The sequence below is a fragment of the Callorhinchus milii genome, unplaced genomic scaffold, assembly GCF_018977255.1.
Source record: "Callorhinchus milii isolate IMCB2004 unplaced genomic scaffold, IMCB_Cmil_1.0 Scaffold958, whole genome shotgun sequence".
NCBI classification, from domain to species: domain Eukaryota; kingdom Metazoa; phylum Chordata; class Chondrichthyes; order Chimaeriformes; family Callorhinchidae; genus Callorhinchus; species Callorhinchus milii.
The window spans coordinates 12,437-27,236 of NW_024705699.1; the positions used below are offsets into that span (position 1 = coordinate 12,437).

At 45.1% G+C, this 14,800-nt stretch overlaps 2 protein-coding genes across 2 annotated transcripts; one reads left to right on the forward strand and one right to left on the reverse strand.

The window, feature by feature from the left end:
- Nucleotides 1-389: 389 nt before the first annotated feature.
- On the reverse strand, nt 390-3,734 carry LOC121852562. The gene is made up of 2 exons (XM_042346529.1): nt 2,810-3,734; nt 390-514 (listed from the first exon to the last, which is right to left on the reverse strand). Exons 1-2 carry the CDS (start codon nt 3,732-3,734, stop codon nt 390-392), a joined length of 1,050 nt encoding a protein of 349 aa, XP_042202463.1.
- Nucleotides 3,735-3,884: 150 nt separating this feature from the next.
- LOC121852563 lies at nt 3,885-5,541 on the forward strand. The gene is made up of 3 exons (XM_042346530.1): nt 3,885-3,933; nt 4,025-4,864; nt 5,537-5,541. Exons 1-3 carry the CDS (start codon nt 3,885-3,887, stop codon nt 5,539-5,541), a joined length of 894 nt encoding a protein of 297 aa, XP_042202464.1.
- The last annotated feature ends 9,259 nt before the right edge of the window (nt 5,542-14,800 follow it).

Sequence of the window (14,800 nt, forward strand, 5' to 3'; positions counted from 1 at the left end):
GTGAGTTGTTGGGTGGGTGAGTGTTAGTGGGTGGATGATCGACTGGGTGGGTGGTTGAGTGAGTAGATGGGTGGGTGGGTTGCAGTGACGTGTGGTGAGGTCAATGGCTGGGGAGGCACTGGCTTGTGTCAGAGCCAGATTCACACACTGAGGGGGACGTGGCCTCACGGAGGGGGGCGTGTTAGATGCATCCCCCTCAGTGAGGCAAATGTGATGGCTACCTCCCCTGGTGCTTTTTCATTGCAGTTTCATGACGAGACCAGCGAGCCTAAATATCTTTATACACATACGTGAAATAAGTTACCTGGAGTATGGAAGGCGAGGACATGAAATGAAGGGGTCTACAAACATTACATTGGTGACATACTGTGATAGTAACAGGCACGCACTTATTGCCCGCGCTCCATCCAGTAACTGAGGGGTTGCGTAATCAGGGGAGGCTGAGCTCGTCGCTGCCTCACCTCTCGTCTCTTCCTGTATTTGCAGCGGAGCTCCGCAAATTTGGCGATTTTAACTATAAAAGTGGAATCTTACAGAAATGACATTTATAACACAGATCAGTGGAAAAATCTTTTATTTTATTTTATTATTCTCTTTTTTTTACTTTTCGTAACAACTATTGTCATTGGAGTATGACAGGTGAGGCACTGCCTCCCCTGACCGCACGTCCCTGGTGGGTTGGTAGGTTGGTGAGGAAGTGAGAGGGTTAGTGGGTACGAGATTGAGTGGGTGGCTGGCTGAGTGGTTGAGAAGATGGGTGTGCGATTTCATGGGTGAGTGAGTCGGTGAGTGAGTGGGTGAGTGGGTTTTTGTATGGGTGAGTGCTTCAGTGGGTTCATGAGTGAGTGGATGGGTTATTGAGTGAGAGGGTGGGTATTTGAGTAAGTGGTGTGCGTGAATAGGTGAATGGGTGGGTGTTTGAGTGAGTGAGTCAGAGAATGGGGTGCCACGGTGGTGAGATGGTAACTACCTTGCATAGTATACAGGAGGTCATGGAATTGATCCCGACCTTCCGCCTGTATATTTCGAGTTTGCATCTTCTCCCTGTGGTCACGTGGATTTTTCTCCGGGTCCTCGGGGTTTTACCTCTGCATTGAGAATAAACTTGCATTCAGAGGATTTGGCTGCAATGCATGTATATGTGATAAGCCACTTTGTTTACCTGTAATTTGTAACAAGGTCGCTTTTGAAAAAGATCTATATAGCTCTGTGGGCCTTAGCTGGTACAATGAGAAATAGTTCAGTTTTCGTTTATTGGGTGGGTGAGTGGTTGGTGGGTGATTGATTGAGTGGGTGGTTGGGTTGGTGGGTGAGTGTTTGAGTTAGAGAGTGGGTGGGTGGATGGGTGGGTGTGTGAGTGGGGGAGTGAATAGGTGAGTGGGTGGGTGAGTGGAGTCTAGAGTGAGTGAGTGAGTGGGTTGGTGGGTGGGTCGTTGAGTTAATGAGTGGGTGTGTAGGTGGGTGCACAGGTATGTTCTTGAGTGGCTGTGTGTGTGCATGAGCAAGTGAGTTAGCAGTTGAGTGGGTGGCAGAGTGAGTGGGTGAGTGTGTGTGTGTGGGTGGCTTTTGTAGTTTAGTGGTTGGGTGAGTCAGATAATGAGGCGCCACAGTGGCGAGATGGAAACCCCCTCGCGAAAGCCGACGTGTTAAACTGGTATATTGGAATTCGTAGGTTTGACCCCAACCCTGATGTCTGTATATTTGGAGTTTGCATCTTCTCTCGTGGTCACGTCGATTTTCCTCTGATTCCTTCGGGTTTGTTTAACACGTAGACTTTCGCGACCAATATCATACATAATAGAGGTTTCTTTTTTTTTTAGATTTGAAGCTTTCGTGACTGCATATTCTAAGGTTTTTTTCAGTAAAGTCACGTAGGTAAAACATTAAAATTAATAAAAGTAAAATAAAATAAAAATCACGACGTTTCGGAGGCAACACAAGCTTCCGTCTTCAGGTGGAACCGTCACAGCCACGACAGCTGTATCAAGTAAATGAGAGATTGCAGGAGCTACCACTCCGTTTTTATAATGGTTGGAGAGGGGGGGGGGGCAAGTACAGCACACTTTTTATTAATATGGTAAGGTGAGGCTTAAGAGGGTGAGCCTTTGTTATGGAGAGGTACGGTTTGTGACTCAACCTGTGACAAGGAGACAACAACTAAACATGGTAAACCTGCAATAGTTGTCTGTCAAATAAGATTGGCCAAATAAGTGTAGTTAAATCTTTTTTGCATGGTTAATCACATCTTTCCAATGATTACTCAGTTTGTAACCATCATCACGGTTGAAATTATGTCTGTGTTTGTATATTTGTATGGCTTCGTGTACAAACCTTTGATGGTAGCCAGGAGGTTTGCAGAGAACCTTGGTCTCGGAAAAGACAATTTCATGAGAGCCCACCGAGTTGTAGCAATGATCGGCAACGGCCGAAGAATCAGTTCTGCCGTGTTTCAGATCTGACTTGTGCTCGCGGACACGATCAGAAACATGACGTTTCGTTTCTCCAATGTAGCAATCACCACAAATGCAACTCAATTTGTAGACTCCAGGATACTGTAAGTCAGGAACGACATCCTTCACAGATGGAATCAGATCACGGATTTTATGCACTGTACTGAATCGGACTTGGATCTTATGTTTGTTTAGAATTTTGGAGATCTTTTTGGTCACGCATGCTATGTATGGTAACGTGATAGTTTTGGTCGGAGTTTCATGTGGCTGTTTCTGTGTGGTGGGAGAAACAGCTTGGCAGATAATGCGGTCAGAGTATCCGTTCATCCTGAGGGCCCGATGTACATGTCTTAATTCACCGGCCAGGTGGTGTTGGTCAGAAATGCCATGGGCTCTGTGGTATAGCGTTTTGATGAGAGAATTCTTTTGAAATGGGTGGTGGGGCGAATCCGGTTTCAAGTAGGAATCTGTGTGGGTGGCTTTCCTGTAGACAGAATGTCCCAAGGATCCGTCAGGCCTCCTCTCAAACAGAATATCCAAGAATGGTAGTTTACCGTCTTTCTCCACTTCCATGGTGAATCTGATGGATGGGTGTCTAGAATTGATGTGGTCCAAGAAGTGGTTCAATGCTGGGAGGCCATGTGGCCAGATGACGAAAGTGTCATCCACATACCTCTTCCACAGGGAAGGACGCAGGGTGGATGTCTGGATGGCGTCTGATTCAAACTTTCCCATGAACATGTTGGCTATAACTGGTGACAAGGGGGAGCCCATAGGGGTACCCTCATTCTGTTTGTAGAAGGTGCCATTCCAGGTAAAATAGGTGTTGGTGAGGCAATGCCTAACCAGCGCAGGTACATCAGAATTCAATCCATGTTGGACTAAGTCCTCAATTATTGTTAGGGTGTCCGGTACTGGGACTTTGGTGAACAAAGATACTACATCAAAGCTGACGAGGATGTCATCAGGAGATAGTACCATGTCCTTAACCATAGAGACTAATTGGGTTGAGTTGAGTACTGCCGAAGAGGTCTTGCCTGTGAAGGGGAGCAGAGTATCTGATAGAAAACGGGCTAGTTTGTACGTAGGAGAGTTTATCATCGACACGATGGGTCGTAGCGGCGTGCCTTCTTTATGGATTTTGGGAAGACCATAGAGTCTGGGAGGTCTAGCCGCCGATGGTTTTAGAGAGGGACGTTTGCTTGGTTCGATTAGGGAAGTCGAACTCGTGATGATACTGTTTCTCAGATTGATGTAGCCCTCAGAGGCATAGGACACATCCATGCAGATGTAGCAAGAGCTGAAATAGCTACTATTCTTAAGAATGCTACGAAACCCACTAGTAACATCAGCAAAAACGAACGCTCTGAACTCGCGGACCTAAAAAAGAGAGATGATATAGTCATCCTCTCGGCAGACAAGGGCACGGTCATCATGGATAAAGATTCATACAACAACAAAATCCTGGACCTTAATGATGGGAGTTACTCCAAAATTAAAAACGATCCCACTAAAAGCCTAACGACAAAAACCAACAGTATCATCACGAGTTCGACTTCCCTAATCGATCCAAGCAAACGTCCCTCTAAAACCATCGGCGGCTAGACCTCCCAGACTCTATGGTCTTCCCAAAATCCATAAAGAAGGCACCCCGCTACGACCCATCGTGTCGACGATAAACTCTCCTACGTACAAACTAGCCCGTTTTCTATCAGATACTCTGCTCCCCTTCACAGGCAAGACCTCTTCGGCAGTACTCAACTCAACCCAATTAGTCTCTATGGTTAAGGACATGGTACTATCTCCTGATGACATCCTCGTCAGCTTTGATGTAGTATCTTTGTTCACCAAAGTCCCAGTACCGGACACCCTAACAATAATTGAGGACTTAGTCCAACATGGATTGAATTCTGATGTACCTGCGCTGGTTAGGCATTGCCTCACCAACACCTATTTTACCCGGAATGGCACCTTCTACAAACAGAATGAGGGTACCCCTATGGGCTCCCCCTTGTCACCAGTTATAGCCAACATGTTCATGGAAAAGTTTGAATCAGACGCCATCCATACATCCACCCAGCGTCCTTCTCTGTGGAAGAGGTATGTGGATGACACTTTCGTCATCTGGCCACATGGCCTCCCAGCATTGAACCACTTCTTGGACCACATCAATTCTAGACACCCATCCATCAGATTCACCATGGAAGTGGAGAAAGACGGTAAACTACCATTCTTGGATATTCTGTTTGAGAGGAGGCCTGACGGATCCTTGGGACATTCTGTCTACAGGAAAGCCATCCACACAGATTCCTACTTGAAACCGGATTCCCACCACCACCCATCTCAAAAGAATTCTCTCATCAAAACGCTATACCACAGAGCCCATGGCATTTCTGACCAACACCACCTGGCCGGTGAATTAAGACATGTACATCGGGCCCTCAGGATGAACGGATACTCTGACCGCACTATCCGCCAAGCTGTTTCTCCCACCACACAGAAACAGCCACATGAAACTCCGACCAAAACTATCACGTTACCATACATAGCAGGCGTGACCAAAAAGATCTCCAAAATTCTAAACAAACATAAGATCCAAGTCCGATTCAGTGAAGTGCATAAAATCCGTGATCTGATTCCATCTGTGAAGGATGTCGTTCCTGACTTACATTATCCTGGAGTTTACAAATTGAGTTGCATTTGTGGTGATTGCTACATTGGAGAAACGAAACGTCATGTTTCTGATCGTGTCCACGAGCACAAGTCAGATCTGAAACACGGCAGAACTGATTCTTCGGCCGTTGCCGATCATTGCTACAACTCGGTGGGCTCTCATGAAATTGTCTTTTCCGAGACCAAGGTTCTCTGCAAACCTCCTGGCTACCATCAAAGGTTTGTACACGAAGCCATACAAATATACAAACACAGACATAATTTCAACCGTGATGATGGTTACAAACTGAGTAATCATTGGAAAGATGTGATTAACCATGCAAAAAAGATTTAACTACACTTATTTGGCCAATCTTATTTGACAGACAACTATTACAGGTTTACCATGTTTAGTTGTTGTCTCCTTGTCACAGGTTGAGTCACAAACCGTACCTCTCCATAACAAAGGCTCACCCTCTTAAGCCTCACCTTACCATATTAATAATAAGTATAACCCGTAAAAACAAAGTTTTTCACTATAAATCCTTTATATGTGTGGCAGCGAACTTAATATAAAGGATTTAAAAATATATTCGCCTGTGGAGGACGCGGGGATCGATCCCGCGACCTTTGGCATGGGAAGCGAGGGCGCTACCAACTGCGCTACTCCGCCACGGCCTGTGGAGGGGTTACGCTCTGGGCTCTTATACTGTGACGTTCAGCCAAAGCCAAGAATGAGTTCTTTTGAATATATGTAAAATATTATTTTTTTGCCTAAAAAGTGTAAAATTTTGGGAATTTTTTTTCACGAACATTAATTGTCTGGCACAACGAGTCTGTGTGGAAAATGTCAGCTCGATTGGATCATGGGAAGTGGGTTAAAAAACGACCGAAAGATTTGCACGGTCCTAAGCAAGCAAGCAAGCACGCAAGCAAGCGAACTTAATATAAAGGATTTAAAAAGTGTGCTGTACTTGGCCCTTCCCCCCCCCTCTCCAACCATTATATAAACGGAGTGGTAGCTCCTGCAATTTCTCATTTACTTGATACAGCTGTCGTGGCTGTGACGGTTCCACCTGAAGACGGAAGCTTGTGTTGCCTCCGAAACGTCGTGATTTTTTATTTATTTTACTTTTATTAATTTTAATGTTTTACCTACGTGACTTTACCGAAAAAACCTAATAATAAGAGGTTTCTTTTTTGGGTTAGATCGCATAAATATATAAATGTGTCGTTAAAACCCACCACCACCCGACACAGCCAACTAGTAAGGGTTGTCACGTACGCAGAACATGCCAATTTGTAACTAGTACAACTCACGGTGTGTTGGAGAGTCAAGCCACAACATTTACAATCTGAGTACGACGTTTCGCCAGTAATTACAACTAGCTTCATTAGGCAACAGCCAGATTTGTGGAGACATTCACCTGTTTCGTTCCTTATATAGAGGCGTAGATGTGGTGCCTGTTTTTATCATTTGCCTGTTATCATTCGCCTGTTATTAAGTTAAAGTAGAAATTGTTATTATTGTTGTAATCACGTTATCAGTATAGAAATAATTGTTATTATGTTAAAAGTAGAAATAATTATTGTTATCAAGTTCTAAGTGGAAATAATAATTACTGTTCTCATTCGCCTGTCGTTATCATTTGCCTGTTGTTATTTTTCGCCTATTGTTATCAAGTTAGAAGTAGAAAGTTATTATTATTGTTATCATCCGCCTGGTGTTGGTACTGCACGTCTCTAATCCAGCACTGTGGAAGGTAGCGAGGGCTGGTGAATCACCGCACAATGATGTTGGCAAATCCCCTTCCCGTGGGTGTCGAGGTGCCATAACCTGACTCGCCAGGAGAAGGCAGTAGAGCAAGTGGACTAATCGCCATCTTCACCTGTACAGGGATAGAGTGTTTCACCCTCGCACGCATGGGTTTTCTCCGGGTACTCCGGTTTCCCCCACTGGTATAAACACTCGTCATTAATTAGCGCATAATGCCTCCATAGAGGACCGCAGAGCTTGGACAATTGTTGGTACTGGCTCACCACGTGGCTTCCTTCCTGCACGGCTGTGGTTCCTCATGCCTCTGAGTCGTTCTTGTGCGCGCTATAAAACTTTTAATTATTACTATTATTCGCCAGGCGGTGGTGTTGCAAGCCTGTGATCCAGCAGTGGAAGGCAGCAAGGGTGAGTGGATCACACAGTGAATGTTGTGAAACCCCCTTCCCGTGGGCATCCAGGTGCCTTCTCCTGGCTGGCTGGCCAGGAGAAGGCAGTACAGAAAGTGGGATAATCGCCATCTTTGCCTATACGGTTTAAAGTGCTGCCCCACGGGTTTTTTCCAGGTGCTCCGGTTTCCCCCACTTGTGTAAGAACTCATCATTCATTCGTCGAAAACTTAAAAAAAAACTATTCAGGACCCGACTGTGACTCAGTGTGGTTTTCCTGGAGTAAGTCTATTTTATTATTATAAAGAATTAAAGGGGCTGTTTAATGACACGACTAGAGAGCTGGCTTGCACTGCGAGGAACTTAATATTCAACTTGAATTCCGCAACCCTCAATGGCCTTTTTAAGTTAAATTTGTGCATGTAAGACTCGCACAAACAACCATACCCAGAAACCCATAGACCCCAACAGAGACCCATACATTCCTACAAACACTCAGACTCACACAGCGACCCCATACTCACAGAGACCGATAGACATGCACAGAGACCCATAGCCTCACACAGAGATCCATACACTCAAAGGCCCAAAAACTCACACAGAAATCCATAGATTCGCACACAGAGATCAATAGATTTTTAATTTGAATATTTATTTATACTGGATGAATCTGATGAGCTATAACGATCTGTTTTCACAGACGTCCAATCGGGTGGGTCAGAAAATAACAACAAATATACAATACAAAAACATCACAGGAAAGGTAAACAAATTGTTTCGAAATATACTAATTAAACTGAACTCTTTTTATCTTACCATAGACTCATACAAACATGTTGGACTCGCACAGAGACCTTAACCACTAAACCTCGAACAATTAAAACCCTCTAAACCCCTAACTATCTAAATCCATAACCATCTAAACCGCTAACCCTCTCAACCCCTTTACCCTTACAACCCTAATCTTTAAACCCCTCGCCCTCTAAAAGCTTAACCTCTAAACCCCCAAAACTCTAACCATCTCAACCCCTAACCCTCTAAATTCCTATACCCCTAACCCTCAACCCCTTTACCGTTAAAACCCTAACCCACCAAAACCCTCACTCTCTAAACCCCTTATTCTTTTAACCCTAACCGTCTAAGCCATTAAAAACCAAACCCTCTAAACCCTCTGAATCCCTAACCCTCTAATCCTTGAAACCCTAACCTTCTAAAACCCTAAATCCCTAACATTCTAAATACCAACCAATCTAAACCACTACCCTCTAAAGAACTAACCCTCTAGACCCCTAACCCTCTGAACTCATAACCTCCTAAATCCTCAACCTCTAAAATCCTAACCCTCAAAACCCTAACGTTCTAAAAACCTAAATCTGTAACCTAATCCTAACACATTTAAACCCCAACCCTCTAAAGAACGAACCCTCTAGAAGCCTAACCCTTAAAACACCTATGCCCCTAAAATGCTAACCCTCTAAACACATAATCCACTACACCCGGAACCCTCTAAACCCATAAAGGTTTTTTTTTGTTAGATTATGTAAATATAAACATGTCGTTAAACCAACCACCACCCGAAACAGTCAATTAGTAAAATTTGTCACATCAACAAAAAGTGCCATTTAGTGTTGGAGACTAACCCAAAAAAAAACTTTATTATGGACAATATTAGTTGTGAAAGTCTAGGTGTTAAACCCTCAACTCTCAAACCACTAAACCCCTAACACTGTAAATCACTAACCCTTGAAACCCCGATACCTCTAAACCCCTAAACCTTATAAACTCCTAACCCTCTAAACCACTACCCCTTTAACAATAAACCCCATAAAATATCTAAACACCTAATTCTCTAAACCGAGAATCCTTTAAACCCATATCCTTCTAAACTGTAACCCTCTAAAACCCAACCCTCAAAACCCCTTTACCCTTAAAACCATAACGGTCTAAACCCATCACCCTCTAAAATCCTAACCCATAAACCCCCAAACCTCTAACCCACTGAACCCTTAACCTAAACCCTTACAGTGAGGAAAAAAAAAGTATTTGATCCCCTGCTGATTTTGTACGTTTGCCCACTGACAAAGAAATGATCAGTCTATAATTTTAATAGGTTTATTTGAACAGTGAGAGACAGAATAACAACAACAAAATCCAGAAAAACGCATGTCAAAAATGTTATAGCTTGATTTGCATTTAATGAGGGAAATAAGTATTTGACCCCCTCTCAATCAGAAAGATTTCTGGCTCCCAGGTGTCTTTTATACAGGTAACGAGCTGAGATTAGGAGCACACTCTTAAAGGGAGTGCTCCTAATCTCAGCTTGTTACCTGTATAAAAGACACCTGTTCACAGAAGCAATCAATCAATCAGATTCCAAACTCTCCACCAAGGCCAAGACCAAAGAGCTCTCCAAGGATGTCAGGGACAAGATTGTAGACCTACACAAGGCTGGAATGGGCTACAAGACCATCGCCAAGCAGCTTGGTGAGAAGGTGACAACAGTTGGTGCGATTATTCGCAAATGGAAGAAACACAAAATAACTGTCAATCTCCCTTGGCCTGGGGCTCCATGCAAGATCTCACCTCGTGGAGAACGGTGAGGAAATCAGCCCAGAATTACACAGGAGGATCTTGTCAATGATCTCAAGGCAGCTAGGACCATAGTCATCAAGAAAACAGTTGGTAACACACTATGCCGTGAAGGACTGAAATCCTGCAGCGCCCGCAAGGTCCCCCTGCTCAAGAAAGCATATATACATGCCCGTCTGAAGTTTGCCAATGAACATCTGAATGATTCAGAGGACAACTGGGTGAAGGTGCTGTGGTCAGATGAGACGAAAATGGAGTTCTTTGGCATCAACTCAACTCCTCGCCATGTTTGGAGGAGGAGGAATGCTGCCTATGACCCCAAGAACACCATCCCCACCGTCAAACATGGAGGTGGAAACATTATTCTTTGGGGGTGTTTTTCTGCTAAGGGGACAGGACAACTTCACCGCATCAAAGGGACGATGGACGGGGCCATGTCCCGTCAAATATTGGGTGAGAACCTCCTTCCCTCAGCCAGGGCATTGAAAATGGGTCGTGGATGGGTATTCCAGCATGACAGTGACCCAAAACACACGGCCAAGGCAACAAAGGAGTGGCTCAAGAAGAAGCACATTAAGGTCCTGGACTGGCCTATCCAGTCTCCAAACATTAATCCCATAGAAAATCTGTGGAGGGAGCAGAAGGTTTGAGTTGCCAAACGTCAGCCTTGAAACCTTAATGACTTGGAGAATATCTGCAAATAGGAGTGGGACAAAATCCCTCCTGAGATGTGTGCAAACCTGGTGGCCAACTACAAGAAACGTCTGACCTCTGATTGCCAACAAGGATTTTGCTACCAAGCACTAAGTCATGTTTTGCAGAGGGGTCAAATACTTATTTCCATTATTAAAATGCAAATGAAGTTATAACATTTATGACGTGCGTTTTTCTGGATTTTGTTGTTATTTTGTCTTTCACTGTTCAAATAAACCTACCATTAAAATTATAGACTGATCATTTCTTTGTCAGTGGGCAAACATACAAAATCATCAGGGGATCAAATACTTTTTTCCCTCACTGTAAACCCAAAACCCTATAAACCCCTAACCCTTTAAACCCCTTTACCATCTAAACTTTTTACCCTTAAACCCCTTTACCCTGAAAACCCTAACCCTCTAAAACCCCGTACCCCAAATAGCCTAATCCTCTAAACACCTAACCCTCTAAACCCCTAACTCTCGAATCCCCTCAACCCCTAAACCAGGGGTCCTCAAACTTTTTAAACAGGGGGCCAGTTCACTGTCCCTCAGACCGTTGGAGGGCCGGACTATAGTTAAAAAAAACTATGAACAAATTCCTATGCACACTGCATATATCTTATTTTGAAGTAAAGAATCAAAACGGGAACAAATACAATATTTAAAATGAAGAACAAGTAAAGTTAAATCAACGAACTTGCCAGTATTTCAATGGGAACTATGGGCCTGCTTTTGGCTAATGAGATGGTCAATGTCCGGTTCCATATTTGTCACTGCTAGTCGTAACAAGTGATGCAAGTGTGCATCCGTTAGTCTAGATCTGGTTGGAGATTTCAAATGTTTCATTCTGGAAAAAGTCTGTTCACAGACATAAGTGCTGCCAAAGATGGTTGCCATTTTGAGTGCATGGTTCCTGAGAGGAGGATATGTCTCAGAGGGGAGAGATGCATATAAATTATGAAGGCTGCTTGACTTGAATGCGTCTTTCAGAGAGTCACAATTCTGCAGTTCAGCCAGTTCCATTTGGTAAATTGTATCCACATTTTCAATGTCAATAGAAAATGGGTTACGGAAAAGCTGTATGTCCTGTTCATGGAGATGAAGCTCTTTAAATCCAAATTGGAACTCCTAATTTTACTTCAAATGCTTTGAAATCTGATTGCATATCACAGATGAGCTTCCCTTTCCTTGAAGTTGCACATTGAAACTGTTGAGTAGCTCTGTTACATCTGTCAGAAAGGCAAGATGCCATTTCCATTCTGCATCATTGAGCTCTGGTACTTCTTTGTTTTTTTAAAGCAGAAAAGCTGTAATCTGTGGAAGTAAGTCATAGAAACGTTTCAAAACTCTCCCTCGACTCAGCCAACGGACTTCTGTGTGATACAGAACATCTTCATATTCAACATTTAGCTCAGACAGAAATTCCTTAAATTGTCTGTGGTTTAGTGCATGAGCTCTAATGAAGTTAACACAAGATACCACAATTTCATAACAGAGTCCCACTTCAGTGATTTACTACACAGCGCTCGTTGGTGGATGAGGCAGTGTATGGCTATTGGATGAGAATGGTTATGTTTGTCCATCTCTTGGTTAATGCGAGCAATTACTCCTTTCTTAGACCCCACCGTGCTAGGAGCACCATCAGTTGTCACACTGGCTAGTTTAGCCCAGTTCAGCTCCAAACCATTCAGTTTGGCAAACCTTTTCATAGATATCCTCTCTTCTTGGTTCTTTCGGTAAAGTCACGTAGAAGGGAAGTAATAAAATAATAAAAATAAAACATAATAAAATAATTCTCACGACGTTTCGGCCACAACGCAAGCAGCCGTCCTCAGATGAAAACCAGGTCTGTCGGGGAGACAGCGTCTGAATGAAACAGCACACGAGCTTGGAGCATATATATAAGCTGGGTTGGAAACGGGGAAAGAGCGCCTTGTCAAAAGAATTTGCATATCAAGAGGAATTTAGCATATTTATGGGAAATGCAGGATGTTATTAGTACTACATATGCCCGTGCTGCATATGTTGTACTAATAACATTCCTGCATTTCCCATAAATACACTATATTCTGGCATATCAGACACACAGCTCTTTCCTTGTACTGCATGAAAAAGTAATCATAAGTCCACTGTTCTTTGAATATCCTACACTCCGAGTCACTTTTTCTCTTTCTTGACATCATTGTTTCCTAGGGAGTCAAAATTGCTATTAGTAAAATACCAATATATATACAGCGCTACAAAAACAATATACCAGCAATAACTTTGCCCACACAGAGACATACAGACTGCACTGCCCATCAATGCAGTCTGATTGGGGGGAACTCCGCCCCCTCTCCCTCTTCCACCAATGACCGTCCTTCTCATGCAGAAAAAAAGTAACAGACAGGCAGCGGCGGCAAAAACACCCGGCGGGCCGGATAAATGTCCTCGGCGGGCCGCATGTGGCCCGCGGGCCGTAGTTTGAGGACCCCTGCCCTAAACCCTATAACCCTCGAAATCCCTAAACCTCTAAACCCCTTATCCCTGAAATAACCTGAAACCTCTAAACCCTTAACTTTATAAATCCCTAACCCTCTAAACCCCTAACCCTTTGTGTGGAATGTGGTGGGGTGGGATCATGGGGTGGGTGGGTGCAGGGTGGTGTTGTGTGGTGTGCGGTGTGCGGTGGTGGTGGGTATCACAGGGGGGTGAATGGGTGCAGGTGTGTGTGGTGGGTATGGTGATAGTGGTTGTGGTTCACAACGATCCGTAACCACCACCACCTCTACTGTGTGGTGGACCGGCCACCACACAGCAGCACGCGTCGGAGGAGTGAACGGATGGTTCTCCCTATGCGGGCCAGACTCCCTCGCTTCCTCTTCTCCTCCTGCATCATCATCACCTGATCCTCTTTCCTTGTCATCTCTTTCTCCACCATCTTCTCCACCAATGTCTCCTCCACCTGCACCACCATCTCATCTTCCTGCTCCTTCGTCCATACCTCCTCTGTCTCCCCCCTCATCTCCTCTTCCGGGGGTGGAGAGTCCCCGAGGTGGGTATAAAAGACGGACCCCAGGACGGCCTGAGGCAGTGCTCTGAAGACTGAAGACCGGCTAGGCTGGGACCCTGGGACCCCGGGACCCTGGGACACGACGTCCTTTTAAGCGGCGGGGCCGAGCACGGACCAGTGGTCGAGACCCGCACCTTGGCTGGGTCGGGTCAGCATAGCCTCCCTAGGCCACCCTTAGTCGGAGGACTCAGAGCCCGTAGCCCCAGTGATAGGGCACGTTAGCCCGGAGGCCATACCTCCCCAAGTAGTGGGAGTAAAAGGGGCTTATGTTATAAGATTTAAATAAACCGTGTTGCCTCTAAGCTACGTCTCCAGTCTCCGTGGGAACCCACTACATATACACAAGAAATGCTGTTCTACACATAACGGCCATGCCACGTTTCAGTTCAAAGTAACGCTGCAGTACGTGCACAGGCTATGCTCCTTTACTCTGTATTATACGGCACACACTTTCATGGTGTTGTGTACACGGTATATGATGCGTTACACATAGGCCGTGCTGTATTATAAACTCCGTTCAAAGCATCAGTTTATATGTAGCCAATGCCACTGTACAAAGACAAAGATCCCCCTCATAGCTTTAACAGATTTTTGAGGCAAGTGGTGTTAGTGAGCGCCTAATGAGGACTGGCACAGTACACAGGGGAGTGGGTGGCCAACACCACGCCCAGCCGCATTTGTCTCCCTCGTGGTGATGTGTACACACTGCATCAGGTACTCATTTGAGGTTGAGTCGACCAAGGGGAGGCCCAGGACCGGTTCAGATATTTCCCACTTTTATACCGGTAGGAACAACAGGTTCCACACTGCCCACCAGGGATTATTTGTCTGTCGTGCATGGGGAGGGGAGGGTGGGGGTGGGAGGGGTGGGGCTGGTGGACAGGGGAGGGTGGGGAGGGGCTGGGGGAGGGTGGGGAGGGGCTGGGGAGGAGGGAAGGGGCTGGGTGGGGAGGGTGGGGCTGGGTGGGAGGGGTGGGGCTGGGTGTGGAGGGGCTGGTCACCCCGTGGTGCCCTTATAAAACTCAACGTTTAACCTACACACTCCACTATACACGACACGATACACTACACTTATACAAGTGTAGTGAGTTATCAGGGAGACAGACGACGTAGTTGAGGCACACTCTTTTATTTAACCAAAAGGCGGTAACATTACTTGAAGGGGTAACGGCGCCTTCACCCGTACTCAATGGGAA

Excerpts from the sequence above, each read along its gene's own strand:
- LOC121852562 (XM_042346529.1), bottom strand. The coding sequence starts at position 3,734 with ATGGATGTGTCCTATGCCTCTGAGGGCTACATCAATCTGAGAAACAGT. Across the intron at positions 515-2,809 it reads TGACCAACACCACCTGGCCG|TTAAAATCGCCAAATTTGCG; the intron begins GTGAATTAAGAC and ends CCACTTTTATAG.
- LOC121852563 (XM_042346530.1), top strand. The coding sequence starts at position 3,885 with ATGGATAAAGATTCATACAACAACAAAATCCTGGACCTTAATGATGGG. Across the intron at positions 3,934-4,024 it reads CCTGGACCTTAATGATGGGA|CAAACGTCCCTCTAAAACCA; the intron begins GTTACTCCAAAA and ends AATCGATCCAAG.